At 38.0% G+C, this 15,000-nt stretch overlaps 1 protein-coding gene across 25 annotated transcripts in view; it reads left to right on the plus strand.

Annotated features, from left to right (window-relative positions):
* The window catches only part of LOC125452074 (band 4.1-like protein 3), a 271,558-nt gene extending 259,504 nt beyond the window's left edge, over positions 1 to 12,054 (plus strand). For 24 of the 25 annotated variants that reach the window (XM_048530014.2, XM_048530012.2, XM_048530009.2 and 21 more), the window contains 5 exons: positions 705 to 833; positions 4,094 to 4,192; positions 6,742 to 6,822; positions 7,515 to 7,631; positions 10,804 to 12,054. In XM_048530014.2, coding sequence (XP_048385971.2) covers positions 705 to 833; positions 4,094 to 4,192; positions 6,742 to 6,822; positions 7,515 to 7,625 — 420 coding nt within the window. In that variant the 3' untranslated portion in view covers positions 7,626 to 7,631; positions 10,804 to 12,054. The remainder of the gene's footprint in view (positions 1 to 704; positions 834 to 4,093; positions 4,193 to 6,741; positions 6,823 to 7,514; positions 7,632 to 10,803) is intronic. The other variant, XM_048530018.2, reaches the window with a different exon arrangement.
* Positions 12,055 to 15,000: the final 2,946 nt, after the last annotated feature.

A 15,000-nucleotide genomic window follows, 5' to 3' on the forward strand; every position in this document is an offset into this window, starting at 1 on the left:
AGTTCCTGTGCTTTGCGCAGTGGAAGTTGGAATATCAAACTTAAAATGGCTGTTATTTAAAAATGTGTTGTTTAATGTATCTTTTAGTCAGAACAGCAAATTTGACATTACACAAACAGAGCTTCTTGGCATATTAATAGGCTAATTACACCTCTGCAATAAAGCATAATGTTTTCATGGATTTAGTCAGCAATATTATAAAGCAAAAAGAGAACATTCTTGTCCATTTGGTCATTTCTAATAGAGTGCAGTCTGTGACCTCTGCTACCTTATGATATTCTTAGGACTGGAGCCAGTTAAAAATTATTCCCAAGTTCCTCGACCTAATTGGTTGGATCTTAAGAGATAAAGTATCGTAGGTCCGTAAAAATGTGAAATGATAATGTGTCACTAGTTTGAGGCACCATGTTTTGGAAAATAACCATTTGAGACCCATGTGTTTACATTTGGTATCTGCATTTTTTTTGTGAATTTCATCACTCAACAACAAATGCCAAAAACAGTAATGCAATACTGGGGCAAGTTGATCTGCATCACTCTCTCTAGTGCCTCTCCAAGTAGGAAGAAAAATCCTTCCTCGTAAAATCAAGTTAAAACTGCTATGGCATGTATAATATTATGAAAGGATCAGTTTATGAATGCTGGGAATGAAAATGCCTTGAGATTTGCTTACATTTGAGCTTTGTTTGTCCTTTTCTCTATAGCCACCTGTTGTGAAAACAGAAACTGTCAGCTTTGGCAGTATGAGTCAGGACGATGGGAAGGAGATTTGCACGAAGGATGTTCCTGTAGTTCATACCGAGACTAAAACAATCACCTATGAATCATCCAAGGTAACAGACTTATTGAGAGAAGCTTTGTGCAGTTCATAAAAGCAAAATGCTGGAGAAATAGGTTCTAATGAAGAGTCACTGGACTCAAAACTTTAACTCTGCTTTCTTTGCTCAGATGCTGCTGGACCTGCCAAGTTTCACCAGCAATTTCTGTTTTGGTTTCAGATCTCTAGCGTCTGCAGTTCTTTGTTTTACTATTTGTAGTTTACATGAAAATAATCTTTTAAAAAATTGGTCCTGGTATTATTAGTTTAATGTGGCTTTTCCTTGCTAATTTTTGCATCACTATTCTTTCTATTTACTTAATAACAATTTAGTGCTGTGCACAAGCAAATTAAAGGAAATTTCAGTAACCTCTTGTCAATTGACCTGCGTATTGAAAAACATATGCTAAAATATTACATAATTTATGTATATTTGTGCATTTTAGGAGCAACATAGAACATAGAACAGTACAGCACAGAACAGGCCCTTCAGCCCACAATGTTGTGCCGACCATTGATCCTCATATATGCACCCTCAAATTTCTGTGACCATATGCATGTCCAGCAGTCTCTTAAATGACCCCAATGACCTTGCTTCCACGACTGCTGCTGGCAACGCATTCCATGCTCTCTCACTCTCTGTGTAAAGAACCCGCCTCTGACATCCCCTCTATACTTTCCACCAACCAGCTTAAAACTATGACCCCTCGTGCTAGCCATTTCTGCCCTGGGAAATAGTCTCTGGCTATCAACTCTATCTATGCCTCTCATTATCTTGTATACCTCAATTAGGTCCCCTCTCCTCCTCCTTTTCTCCAATGAAAAGAGACCAAGCTCAGTCAACCTCTCTTCATAAGATAAGTCCTCCAGTCCAGGCAGCATCCTGGTAAACCTCCTCTGAACCCTCTCCAAAGCATCCACATCTTTCCTGTAATACGGCGACCAGAACTGGACGCAGTATTCCAAGTGCGGTCTAACCAAAGCTTTATAGAGCTGCAACAAGATCTCATGACTCTTAAACTCGATCCCCCTGTTAATGAAAGCCAAAACACCATATGCTTTCTTAACAACCCTGTCCACTTGGGTGGCCATTTTAAGGGATCTATGTATCTGCACACCAAGATCCCTCTGTTCCTCCACACTGCCAAGAATCCTATCCTTAATCCTGTACTCAGCTTTCAAATTTGACCTTCCAAAATGCATCACCTCGCATTTATCCAGGTTGAACTCCATCTGCCACCTCTCAGCCCATCTCTGCATCCTGTCAATGTCCCGCTGCAGCCTACAACAGCCGTCTATACTGTCAACGGCACCTCCGACCTTTGTGTCGTCTGCAAACTTGCTGACCCATCCTTCAATTCCCTCATCCAAGTCATTAATAAAAATTACAAACAGTAGAGGCCCAAGGACAGACCCCTGTGGAACCCCACTCACCACTGACTTCCAGGCAGAATATTTTCCTTCTACTACCACTCGCTGTCTTCTGTTGGCCAGCCAATTCTGTATCCAAGCAGCTAAGTTCCCCTGTATCCCATTCCTCCTGACCTTCTGAATGAGCCTACCATGGGGAACCTTATCAAATGCCTTACTGAAGTCCATATACACCACATCCACAGCTCGAGCCTCATCAACTTTTCTAGTCGCATCCTCAAAAAACTCGAAGGTTTGTGAGGCATGACCTACCCCTCACAAAGCCATGTTGACTGTATTTGATCAAGCCATGCTCCTCCAGATGGTCATAAATCCTATCCCTCAGAATCCTTTCTAACACCTTGCAGACGACAGACGTGAGACTTACTGGTCTGTAATTGCCGGGGATTTCCCTATTTCCTTTCTTGAAGAGAGGAATTACATTTGCCTCTCTCCAGTCCTCAGGTACGACTCCAGTGGAGAGCGAGGATGCAAAGATCTTCACAAGTGGCGAAGCAATTTCATTTCTCGCTTCCCAAAGCAGCCGAGGACAAATCTGGTCCGGGCCTGGTGACTTGTCAATCTTAATGTTTGACAAAATTTTCAGCACACCAGCTTCCTCTATCTCTATCCATTCCAGCATGCACACCTGCTCTTCAAAGGTTTCATTCACTACAAAGTTTGTTTCTTTCATAAAGACAGAAGCAAAAAACTCATTAAGGGCTTCCCCTACCTCCTCAGACTCCACACACAAGTTCCCTATGCTATCCCTGATCGGCCCTACTCTTTCTTTGACCATTCTCTTATTCCTCACATATGTGTAAAATGCCTTTGTGTTTTCCCTGATTCCTTCTGCCAAGCCTTTCTCTTGCCCCCTCCTGGCTCTCCTCAGACCTTTTTTGAGCTCCTTCCTTGCCTGCGAGTAATCCTCTCTAGCTGAACTTGACCCTAGCTTCCTCCACCTTATCAAGAGTGTAAAACCAATTGACAGATTGGTATCAAATCGGTCCAGATAAATGTTTAACCAGGTTTTATAGTTAATAGCTAGAATTCCATGTGTGGAGGAGAATTTGAATGGAGTTGAGAAGTAATATTAGCATCATTGTCAGTGAGGCTGTTATGTGGCCAGCACATGGGCTGCTACTGCAGTAAATGTGTCAAAAATGCTGGGACGCAGCTGTGACTGCGCGGGAGAGACAAATAGAAATCCAAGTAGGGTGGAAAATCTGTGTAGCTCATACGACAGGCATGAAGGAATTTTACATGAAGTGCAAGATTAAAGTAGCCAGCTAGTCTTAATAAATGTGTTTGAAAAAATATAAAACCATCTGTCTTAATACTGTAAAGGAGGGAGCTTCACCTGCAGTTGTGGAAATCTGTAGCTGATAGAAGCAGTTTTGATATTGAAATATAAACAGATGAGACAATTGGATAAATTTTCAGTGTCGTAGCTAACCCAGGGAGTGGAAAGTCAATATGTGATGGACCACTGTTGACCTTGGAAAAGAAACAATGCCTATTATTTAAATGATATGAAAATTATGATACAAAAGAACAGAAATAATAACAAAACTTTTCAAGTTACAAAGCTCAATCCACAAACTTCCGCTAAACAAACTTCTGCGAATTCTGTTTCAACGAGAGATTTTAATGATGAGCAATTAATAATAAATACAAACTTCCAACAGGGATCTTTGTTACTGTTCATTACAATAATTTTGCTTAGGTTCTTTAACTGAAGGAAGAAGGTCTGTTTAAAAAGATGTCATTCAGAGAACTGGGGCAAATAATTTTTTTTGCTACAGCTTCAGTTGTTTCTAATAATTTGGTTGGTACATTTCATCAGTATTTCTTTCCCTTTGTCAGTTGGACTCGACAGCTGACAGTGACCCAGGAGTTCTAATGAGTGCTCAAACGATCACCTCAGAGACTTCAAGCACTACAACCACTACACATATCACTAAGGTATTTCGATTTCCATTTTAGCAGCTGACTTTAGAATAAGTTTGAATTTGCAGCATGATCTTGCAGCCCAAGAATACAGTGTATTCAAAATTCCCCATTTCCATTTTCATTTTCATTTGACTAGTTTGACAGTCTTTTGTATTTTCATTCCACTTTTGAGAACTTGCTTCTTTTTGTGTTACAACACGTCTTTACAATACTCTGAGATATTACCCACATATTGTTTATGAACTCCTCTTTTAATCAGGGAGTTTAAAGATTGAACTGCTCTGATCAAAGAAAGACATACCTGTACCTGAAGTAGGTTTCCGAGACCTGCCAGTACTCTCATTCATTTACTGTCTGTAGATTTATTTCAATGTATTAGATGTGTCTGGGTATCTTTACCTTAATAGGAAGGGATTCGGAAGGTTGTGACATCTTGTGCAGTTAGAACGGCAGTGCTGATATATTGGAATTGTGAGGAACACAGATATCCCCTAACCAATTCCCAATGAATTTGTGTATCATGACATAATCAAATACTATGCACCTAGGTAGTGCTTTATAAAAGCTTGAGGTTGACACTGTTGGTGCCATGAAGCTAAATTGTATCCAGAAGGTGTGCTCCATGAGGAATATGGCCTATGAAATGCAGAGAGACGGCTGTAAATTTGTTTGGAGCTTTACATAAGAGAACAGTAAATGTGGAACAGGTTTATAGTCTGCATTTCTCTCAAAAAGTAACTCTGGACTAGATATTCAGCACATAATACTTAATGCAGTTAATCAGACTTCCCAAATTCTGCTTGAACAATTATTTGTGGTCATGAATCCTTGTTCATAGCATCTTTAGATTCCTCTTGTGGTTTTCTTACAATTGGCATCTCACCAATTAGTTAGAGGCCATCCATCATCTCAGCCTTGCGCCTCCTTCAACATTCTGTATGATGATGGCTGATCTAATTACTCCCCTGCCTGCCTCTGCTAAATGTTCACCCTGTTGGGTATCAAGAACTGATCTGTCTCAGTCTTAAAACTATTCGAAGGTTCTCTTTTCACTGTCTTTCGAGGAAAAGCATCCCCAACACACTCAGACCTCTAAGAAATAAATTATCTTCATCTGTGGTTCAAATCAGGTCAATCGCTGATGTTTAAACAAGAATTCCTAGTTCTAGATTCTCCCACAGAAGGAAACATCACTTCCAAATATACACACTCAAAACTCCCTCAGGAACTTCTCTGCTTTAACCAGGACACCTTTTACCCTTCTAAGCTCCAGCAGATAAAGGTCTGGCCTGTCAAACCTTTTTACTAAGAGAATCCCAGCCATGTCTCTGTCATAGTTATCAGATCATACCGGATGTGTTTCTATTTGTGCTATCTGTTCATTTGTTTTGTTTTGAATTCAGATACAGACCTTTTTAGTTTATTTAGCATTGTTTTCTTCTTTTTTTGGTACATCTAGCCTTATCTGTTGATGTACTCTTAGATTTGTAATCTGTACCCTTTCCTAATACAGTTCGTTTATTAAATATTAATACCTTTCTCTTGCCTTGTATCTTTACTTTTTCCACATCTTCTCAAATTTAATCTCTTCTCCCTTTTCCCCTCCTCCCTCTCCCACATCTCCCAAACTATTTACTTCAAAACCTCTCTACTTCGCTGGTTAGTGGCTCACTAAGCCATTGGCTCCAGCATGGTTCAGATGTAGATAATCCCGAAGGTACCGATCCTGCCTTCCCCAGTAGTGCTATGCCAGTGCCCTGTGAACTGGAACCAATTTCTGGCATTCCAGTGTTTAAACCATGTATTAGTTATTATATTTAATTGTATTTGCTCTAATCTAGTGGCTGCAATAAATGTGTCAAAAATGCAGGGACACAGCTGTGACTGCATGGGAGAGACAAATGGGCTATGACTGATAGAAACCCAAGTAGGGTGGAAAATCTGTGTAGCTCATATGACTGGCATGAAGGAATTCAACATGAAGTTCAAGGTTAAAGTACCCATTCTACATCCTTGGTTAGGTGGCTCATTAAACCACTGGCCCCCAGCATGGTTCAGGTGTAGATAATCCTGAAGGTACAGAGCCCGCTTTCCCCAGTTGTGCTATGCCAGTGCCCCATGAACTGGATCCAATTTCTGGCATTCCAGCATTTAAACCATGTATTAGTTATTATGTTTAATCTTATTTGCCCAAAATATGTTCAAATTTTTAATTTTGTGCCTAACTCCTCATGCCCTGCCTGTGCCGTTGCTGTTGACATGGATCATGATGACTAGATCATTGTTGCAGAGTGCAGTGTCAGTCCGCTTTATGATACCTTCCTCTATTGCCGTCAAAGTTCTGGAGTGCGACTTAAACCCAGAACTCACGGTTCAGGATTCATGTCCACTGTGTCACAAGACTGTACTGCCACTGTAGGAAGTGTATTAGAATTGCGAGAACCTAATTTGTAGAGGATTAGTATATAATTTTGTGCAGTTCCTGTCAGTAAATATACCTAGTGAGCTCATTGTAATGAGGGTTTGTCTAACCTTAACTGTATTCAACTCTCCGCTTGTAGACTGTGAAAGGAGGAGTTTCAGAAACACGTATTGAAAAACGAATTGTTATCACAGGAGACGCTGACATTGACCACGATCAGGTAGGTTCACGCTCTAAGTGTGGTCACTTTGCATCTAAATAGGCTACTAAGTAAAATAGCTTTTTTTTAATGTAAAAGACTAATCTAGTATACAGAAACGCTATTAGCAAAAAGGAATTAAAATCTGCATGCTTTGTAATTTAATTTAGCAACTGCATTTCAAATTAAAGGAGCTGTAAGTCATGGTATGGCCCTTCGGGTAGATTAATTTAATCTAGTGAATTTGTGGCCAAAGCCATGAATGGAATACAGAAATAACTTACAGATTTCACAAATTCATTCATGAACATTTTTCTGCAGCTTTTAGGGTGGAAGGGTTGGGGTGTGAGTGTAAATGAGCTAATGTGTAAGCAGTCCCAGCAAATGTCAGCTACTGTGCCAGAGTTTTGGGCAAATGCAAAAAATTCGCTTATTGCGGCACAATGAATATGGAAGCTAGTAGAACATTCAAATACTACTGGTTACCACAGAATGAAAATTAAACCAACATTCAGAAGGATAAGGTCAAATTCACATGTTTAGCTTACAATTGTGTGACTTACTGCTCCTTCCGGTAGAAATTTTAAAGTTTTCGTTCAATCATTTCCATCAATCAAGTAATTGAGAAAAAGTCATCATAATTCTCCATCCTGCTTCTGATCATGCATGTCCCACCTACTGTTTTTATACCTCGGGGGCTTTCTTTGGGTTAGGCCCTGGCTCAGGCAATTAAAGAGGTCAAAGAGCAGTACCCTGATATGTCTGTGATCAAAGTAGTGGTACACAAAGAGACAGAGATCACACCAGAAGACGGAGATGATTGACCACAGGTAAGAACAAACTGCATCCGCCTGATGTTTTACAAGCTGCTGTGCAGTACCGTAGTGCTCTCCGCACATCTATGATTTTAATTTGCCACTGAACTCTGTAACCCATAGGCAAGTGCTTTGGGATGCTCTGTAATGTGTTCAGTCACAACTAATTGAACACAATGTTTACTTAAATGTAAAATCTTGCAGCTTAATTGTGAAGAACAGATGCACGTGATGTTAGTTGACAATGAAAAACAAATTGGTACCAGTTTAGTTAGTCAGATGCAATGGTACTGGAGCTGATCCTGTTATTTACTGAATTGTTTTTGGAGATCAAAAAATATTTTTCAGACCTTGCTTTCAAGGGATTAAATGGATGAAGAGTATACTGTGAGGTAGATTAGTAGTGCATGGAAGCAAGTTGGTGCACTGACTGACACATTAATTTTCCAAAATAAATGTTATGATCTAATTTGTATACTGTTGTCTTTATAATGCACTGGTTATCAATCAAATTGGGTCCAGAATATATTAGAAAGTAAAATTACTTGATGCTGATCTAGTGATTTTTTTTTTATATTGCTGAAATAGTTTATTAATCTGTTTCCTAAGCTCAAACCCCAGGGCTAATTAATGAGCATTTAAATGTGCCACTTGCATGAAGTTTAACATTTCCTAGGATGACTTTGCATTTGTCTCAAATGTATAAACAGTGTAAAGGGTTCAGGTCTGAGAAGTTGGGGTTTTGGCTACAAACTAAATGTAATGTGCTAAATTTGAGTACTATTCAATACTAATTTTCAACCTATATAAATCTGCAATTTGCCCTGGTCTATCTTGCTATGTTCATTCAATTTGAGAAGGAGAAAAATATGTGATCATAGGTGATACAAAAGTATTTCCAAGTATGGGTATGGAGAGTTTGAGAGGCAGTTCATTGACTTAGCAGCACTCTATTATAGAAAACTGTGGGTTAGAGAGTGATTTATATGCCTGCTTATGGTTATTTAAAGAAATCAAGTCTCACCCTCCACAATTCCACTGATGTGTCTTTCTACTATGCTTTTGCATGTCCTAAATCATATCATTTTTATGCCATTTCCACTTCATTTTTTATCCGGGAGTAAAAGTTTGTTATGTATTAAGCCCATGCCTTCCTTGACCATATTTTGTTGTGGGTAAAATATTTTGTGAAGTCAGTGGTTAACTCACAGCAAAGCTTTAAAAATGCAATGTGTGGAAATTGTATGATCCTTTCATTTAATGGTTTTATTTAATTCTAGCTTAAACTGATAAAATACTTCTTTAAAAATCCACTTAAATCTTGAAATGAACCAGAAATTGTCATTATGAAAATCCTTGTTATTATTTCTCCGCCAAAATCAGAAAGATAATTAACAAAATTAACTTTATGCGAAAGATTTATTTGAAAAACATGATTTAGTGCTAGTTTGCATTGGCTGGAAATTGCTAGAAACTTGTGCCATAGTACTTGTGTGGCTACAATGTATGCCAAGACAAACCTTCCAAAATAATTGGTATAGGTTACTCAAGCCATTACTTGCACAGTACCAAAATTTTCTCTGTTCCTGTTCATGACCCTCACAAAAATAGAATTCCACTATCACAGCCTACCTCTCCAAATTGCCCAACCCTTGTGCCACTCTAAAATTAATTGCTGTTTCACCTTAAACTGGATCAGTGCAATTCCATGACCTGGTGCTGATGTGATTGTCACTGAAGGCAAATGACTGCATCTTTTAATTGGATAATTTCAACAATTGAAAAAGGCATTGTCTTAGTGATTGGTAATTCAATTTGTCAATTATATGGAGTAGAATAAACAGAATTCAAAATTAAGCCAAAAACACAAATTGAGGTAGGTATGTACAAATGGCAAAGCCAAACCCCTTTTTAAAGTTATAGGACCCCCTCAATGATTCTATCACTGGGGTATTGAATTTTGAAGTCATGACAGTAAATTTGTGGGTCATTACTCCACTGAGACCGTTAGCAACCTGTATAACCACGAGAGTCAATTTGTGTGCAGATAACACACAATGCAATAAATTTTTGACAGTGGTTCTACACTTCTCTAGAGTGTGCACTGTGAAGGCAACCCATGTCCTTTTCTTTAAACCCAACCCTCATCCCAAACAAAAGCAGGTGAATGATTCATTCACACTGCTCTGGAACGCACTGTCCTTTTAAATGAGTTGGTTGTGGATGTCCATGTACCTTCTATTTTCTGGTCAAGGATTTACACCGGTCTCGGCAGATCCTTGATCAGCTAGCTTTGTTCATTTGCTTATGCTTTAGTACTTGTTAAAGTTGTTTTAAAACTCCAATAATTAATTTAACATACTTATGCCAAAAATGGAGGTTGTCAGATTTGATTAGCTTCATGTCCATTAGCACTTGGGATTAATGTATTAACCATCAGCTTCAGAATGTGAATCACCATTGTACTTGCTGTGATGTATTCTAATAAGTGCTCCAGCAAGTTTGATTATAAATTCATCATTGAAGAATTGGATTACACACCAATCAAATTGATGTTCATCTCAAGGTTTACTGGTTCAGCAAATTACAAGTCAATGAAAAGCATCTCCTTGAGCAAACGTGCACAGATAATGAGATGTCTGTATTTTTCAAACCACGCCAATCATTGTGTACTGAAAAACAAACACTGTTGGCTCACCAAAAAATGCATCATACAGCAACATCCCATGTTGGATTGCTATAATTTGATCCAATAATGCAAAGCCCTGCCATCGCATAAAAAGATCTAACTTTAAGCATCATTTTAAAAATACGTTGCAACCTCTTACTTATTTATCAATTTTTTTTGTTTGATTTATTTGGCTGCCTAGTAACTTACCACTGCATTTTGCTGTTATGGACCTTTTTGGGAAGTTTGCATTTTCTATTTCTCTTTTGAGTGAGACTGCTCTCCCTCGTGCTGGGTTCTAGTTTTGTGTTGTTATATTTTTCTACTGTATCAAACTGTAAACATGAGAGGATTTGTACTAGTCACTCTAAAAAGCTGTGCAATCTTAATAATGTAACTTAGTAACTTTGAAAACATACTGCATATTCTATGCATTTCGATACTTCTCTACAACGTTATTGATAATCCTCCAATTAATCTGTTTTATTAATGGACTTCATGTTTCATTTTCCTTTCCAGGAGTAACCACATCTTCATGAAAGAAGTAATGCATACACATCATTAGGAATGATTTTGGAGTCTAAATGGAGTCATACACGTGACTTCATTTGTTCTGAATCCATCCACTAATGACCTTTCACACCAAGCATACTGGAGCACGTTGTATGAGGACCCCTTTCACTAATAAAAACATTGGCAAAAAACCTCATTCCAGCATATCGAAACAGTTCATGAATATTGCATGATTAGAATAAACCTTTGTCACAACAGGAATAATGAGAAAAGCATTTTCCAAATCCACATAGTAAGGTGTCAACATCTCTTAAGTTATCATTTTATTAGCAAGTTTAAACAGCAAAGAATATTTTAGAGCATTAATGTTTAAAAGGAAGCTGGGTTGGGGGCATGGGTGGAATCCTTTCTTTGCCAGTTTAAAAAGTCTATAGCTGATATTTAAGATAATAAGTCAGCAGTAATTCATTTTAATTGTACCTGGTTTCATTTATACCAAGTAATTTTCACCATAAATCTGGTTAATTGTATTGAAGGATTGTGTCATACCTTACAGTAGATGTGCCAACGGCAGTGTAAGTCCATATCTATTATCATACTAAGCAACTTGAAGCTTATAACTGGAAACCTTGATATACAATGGTAATGCCTGTGAAAACATGAATAACCTTACACAGATTAGAACAAGTTGTTTTGCTGCATCTTGTGCTTTGTTGGCATAATTTAATGTCACTTAACAGATTTTTTTAAAGAAATATTATATATATATATATATATATATAACTATATATTTTACTTGAACAATTCGGTTTTGTTAGATGAGCACATATTTTAAGTTAGAACCAAAAGACCAGGTAGATTAATCCATCAATAGTTGTCAATGTTTACTTCCCTTAGAAAAAGAGATGTCAGTATTCCCTTTTAAACTGAGTGTCTGTTTTGGTCGGTTCGTGTTGCAAGTGAAAGTGTCTGCTCTGGAAGAAATTTCTTTTGTTTACTACCTGTGACCTTCCGTTCTCATCATTGAGTATAAAAGTATTGATTCTTTTTAAACACTCTGCGTAGACTCCAGATTCTGAGCAAAGCCTTAAATGAAACAGAAAATAATTGCAAATCCCATTGGAAGCTTTCAAATCATCATGCATTTATAATTTACAGAAGACCACACCGCTAACTATAGGGTACAATTTTTTTTGCTGCATTGTAATAAATGTTGAATGTATGTTTCTTCATGGTGAAATAAAAGTGGTAAAGGCATCAACAGCCTGCTTTGTTTTATTTTGTCCAACAACCTAACTCGCATCATTGTATTTTTACATTGAAAGTAAAAAGTATTTCCTAATTGCCTACTGAAAATTTGGAAAAGCTGCAGGAGTCTCAAAAGAATTGTATAAAGTGAGCTCTTTCAAATTATGTATTGTTTTACTGTTATTACTTTATTTAATTTTGTTCTGTCTTTTGTACAAGACGTACCAGGCAAACCCAACAAGTCCTTCCATACATTTATAATAGCACAATATTGTAAAATAATTGAAGTTATTAAAATAGCTTCCCCGTTGATGTGCTATATGTAGCTGTAAAACTTGTATTCCTTCATTATTAACTGCTTTTTAAAAAAAAACTTTTTAGTTTACAAAGCCTTTTATAGAACTGGAATGTATGTTTCTAACATCCTTGAGGTAAAATTGGATAACAAACGTAAGTACAAACTGGAGTCAAGGAATAATCCTTGCACCAAATTAGTGGTCTGGAATATGAAGTACTCCAGATAAAGCTTCTCTATCACAGTTCTGAGCAGATTGATTAGAAACGATGCAAAAACAAAAAAAAACACTGGATACTAAGCCACTTTTAAACTAGACCAGTGGGTTGCAGACGACTGCTAAGTGCTTCAAGCTGGCACAGCAGATGTAAACTTATTGAACACTACTGGCTGCCATCCTCTGAGGTCTTGGGAAGGGTGAAGGTGTTTAGGGGTGAACCATGGAAAGGTTAGGTGGATGCTGTTATCAACGCAGTTCATCAGAACCAGCAATGGCCTTTGGGCCTGCTGTTGTTTCAGGCTCTACTATTAGACATATTTGTATTTCACTGAACTCTAATTGTTTTCCAGTGAGCCGTACTGGTTTCCAAGATGACATGTAGACAGGACTATTTCGAATGTAACACAATACTAGTAACAGTTGCATCTTTAATTTATAGAGGTGGCTGCTGAAACAGGAACTAAGATTCTATTTGCCCATATTAAGTGATTTTTATCTGTTTCAGATAGGGGCCTTGGATATCTAAAGATGCAGTCTTTAGTCATTTGTTAAATGTTCCAGTTTTGATGTCTAATGTGCATAGGGCCATCCCCTGCTTTGTTGGATGCTTAGTGAACTGTACAATGAAATTCTCCTATCCTTCTGTTTTTCTTCTCAAGCCACTGTAAAGGGGACAGAAGCTCAGTATTATAGATCACTGCCCAATTATTCACACTCTACACATTTTGACCGACGGGAAAAAGAATCAGGAAAATTAGAGATAACAAGGTGCGAAGCTGGATGAACACAGCAGGCCAAGCAGCATCTTAGCAGCAGGAAAGCTGATGTTGCTCCTAAGATGCTGCTTGGCCTGCTGTGTTCATCCAGCTCCGCACCTTGTTACCTCGGATTCTCCAGCATCTGCAGTTCCTATTATCTCAGGAAAATTAGACTTTAGTTAATCTAAGTGGAAAGCTTAACTGTTTGATCAGACGACCAAGGTGTCTCGAATCGAATGTTGAAGGTATTGATCACAAATACCTATAGGTTGAGAGTTTTAGTTTCAACAGCGGGGACAAAAGGAAATTTCAACACAGTTCCAATGTGATGCTACTTTAAGCATTACTGGAATTAACTGCGCTTTGAACAATGAAGTTCAGAGTTGGATTAAGGCTTAGTTCTGTTTTATAAAGTGGAACTAGATTTTTTTTGAGACTTCATTAATATTTTACAAATTCAGAATTTTGTTGTGCAATTGTTTAAAAAATATTTTTAAGGAAGACTAGCTTTTCTTCATATCTTGCACACCAAAGAAATTTCTCAAAGCACTTCACACAATGTAGTGTGGTTATTGCAATTATACAGGGAGACTGGAATTTATGATCCGGTACTATGAATCCATGCGTACAACCTGCAACAACTGAAGCTACCTCTGAAAGCGTCATCATGCTGCACTGCAAATTGTCTTCAAATTATTAATATGCATGTTAACACAGGATGTTAAATAAACATAGGGACAGATCTTCATGTAATAGTATTAAAAGGACAGGAACGAGACGGCAGCCCGTTTTACAATCTTTTTGTTTCCATTAGTGGATGGCCAAGCTGATATCTCTTTTTGCAGTTATACAAGATGTACCAGCAATGTGAATCACCAATACAGATATTTTTTCTTTATCTTCCCCAAAAAAGGGATTAAACTGTATTCCTTGGTTTTGTATGCATTTAAAATAAAATTATAGTTGCTGCTTTTAAAAGATTTTCACAGCATGACAGTAATGCACACAGCAAAGGAAGGATAGAAGACAGGCAAGAAATTGTCGCGTGCAGTAGACCTGAAGTCCATTGCTGGTCTTTGCTCCAACTGCCCTCAATCGTGTCACCTTTTAACTTTCCCAGATCCATCCAAGGGTTACTACCAACAGTGACTCAAAAGATTATATCTGCATTTAGGTACTAAAAGCGCATAGCAGTTGCCTACAATCTAACATTTTAAGTAAAATCCAAACATGAATATTGGATGCCTCCTTTGCTTACAGATGCTGCATTGGGTTTGTGTGCAGAGTATTCATTGTTCATCTGGCCTTGAACCCTTTTGTAAATTGAGCTCATCAAAAGAACTGTTGCTAATATCTTAAGATGCACCAAGTCTCTCTCACCGTCACCTTTATGCTTGCCGACCAACTTTGGCTCATGGTTGGACAATGCCTCAGTTTTACCATTCTTGTCCTTGTTGTAAAATGTATCTCCTCAAGTACTACATGCCTCTGAAATAGCAACATCTTTTAACTCTGATTTCTTGGACATTCCCAATTTTCGTCACTGCAACAAAGGTGTCTTTAGCTTCAGCCCCAAGGCCTAAACTCTTTCGTGTTTTCTCCCTGTCAGCCCTGTACCTCCTCTTAAAACGTACCTTTCTGATTCAAATATTTGTGCACACTGTCCTAACACTTCAAAAAGC

This window comes from Stegostoma tigrinum, chromosome 5, assembly GCF_030684315.1.
Source record: "Stegostoma tigrinum isolate sSteTig4 chromosome 5, sSteTig4.hap1, whole genome shotgun sequence".
Classification (NCBI taxonomy): domain Eukaryota; kingdom Metazoa; phylum Chordata; class Chondrichthyes; order Orectolobiformes; family Stegostomatidae; genus Stegostoma; species Stegostoma tigrinum.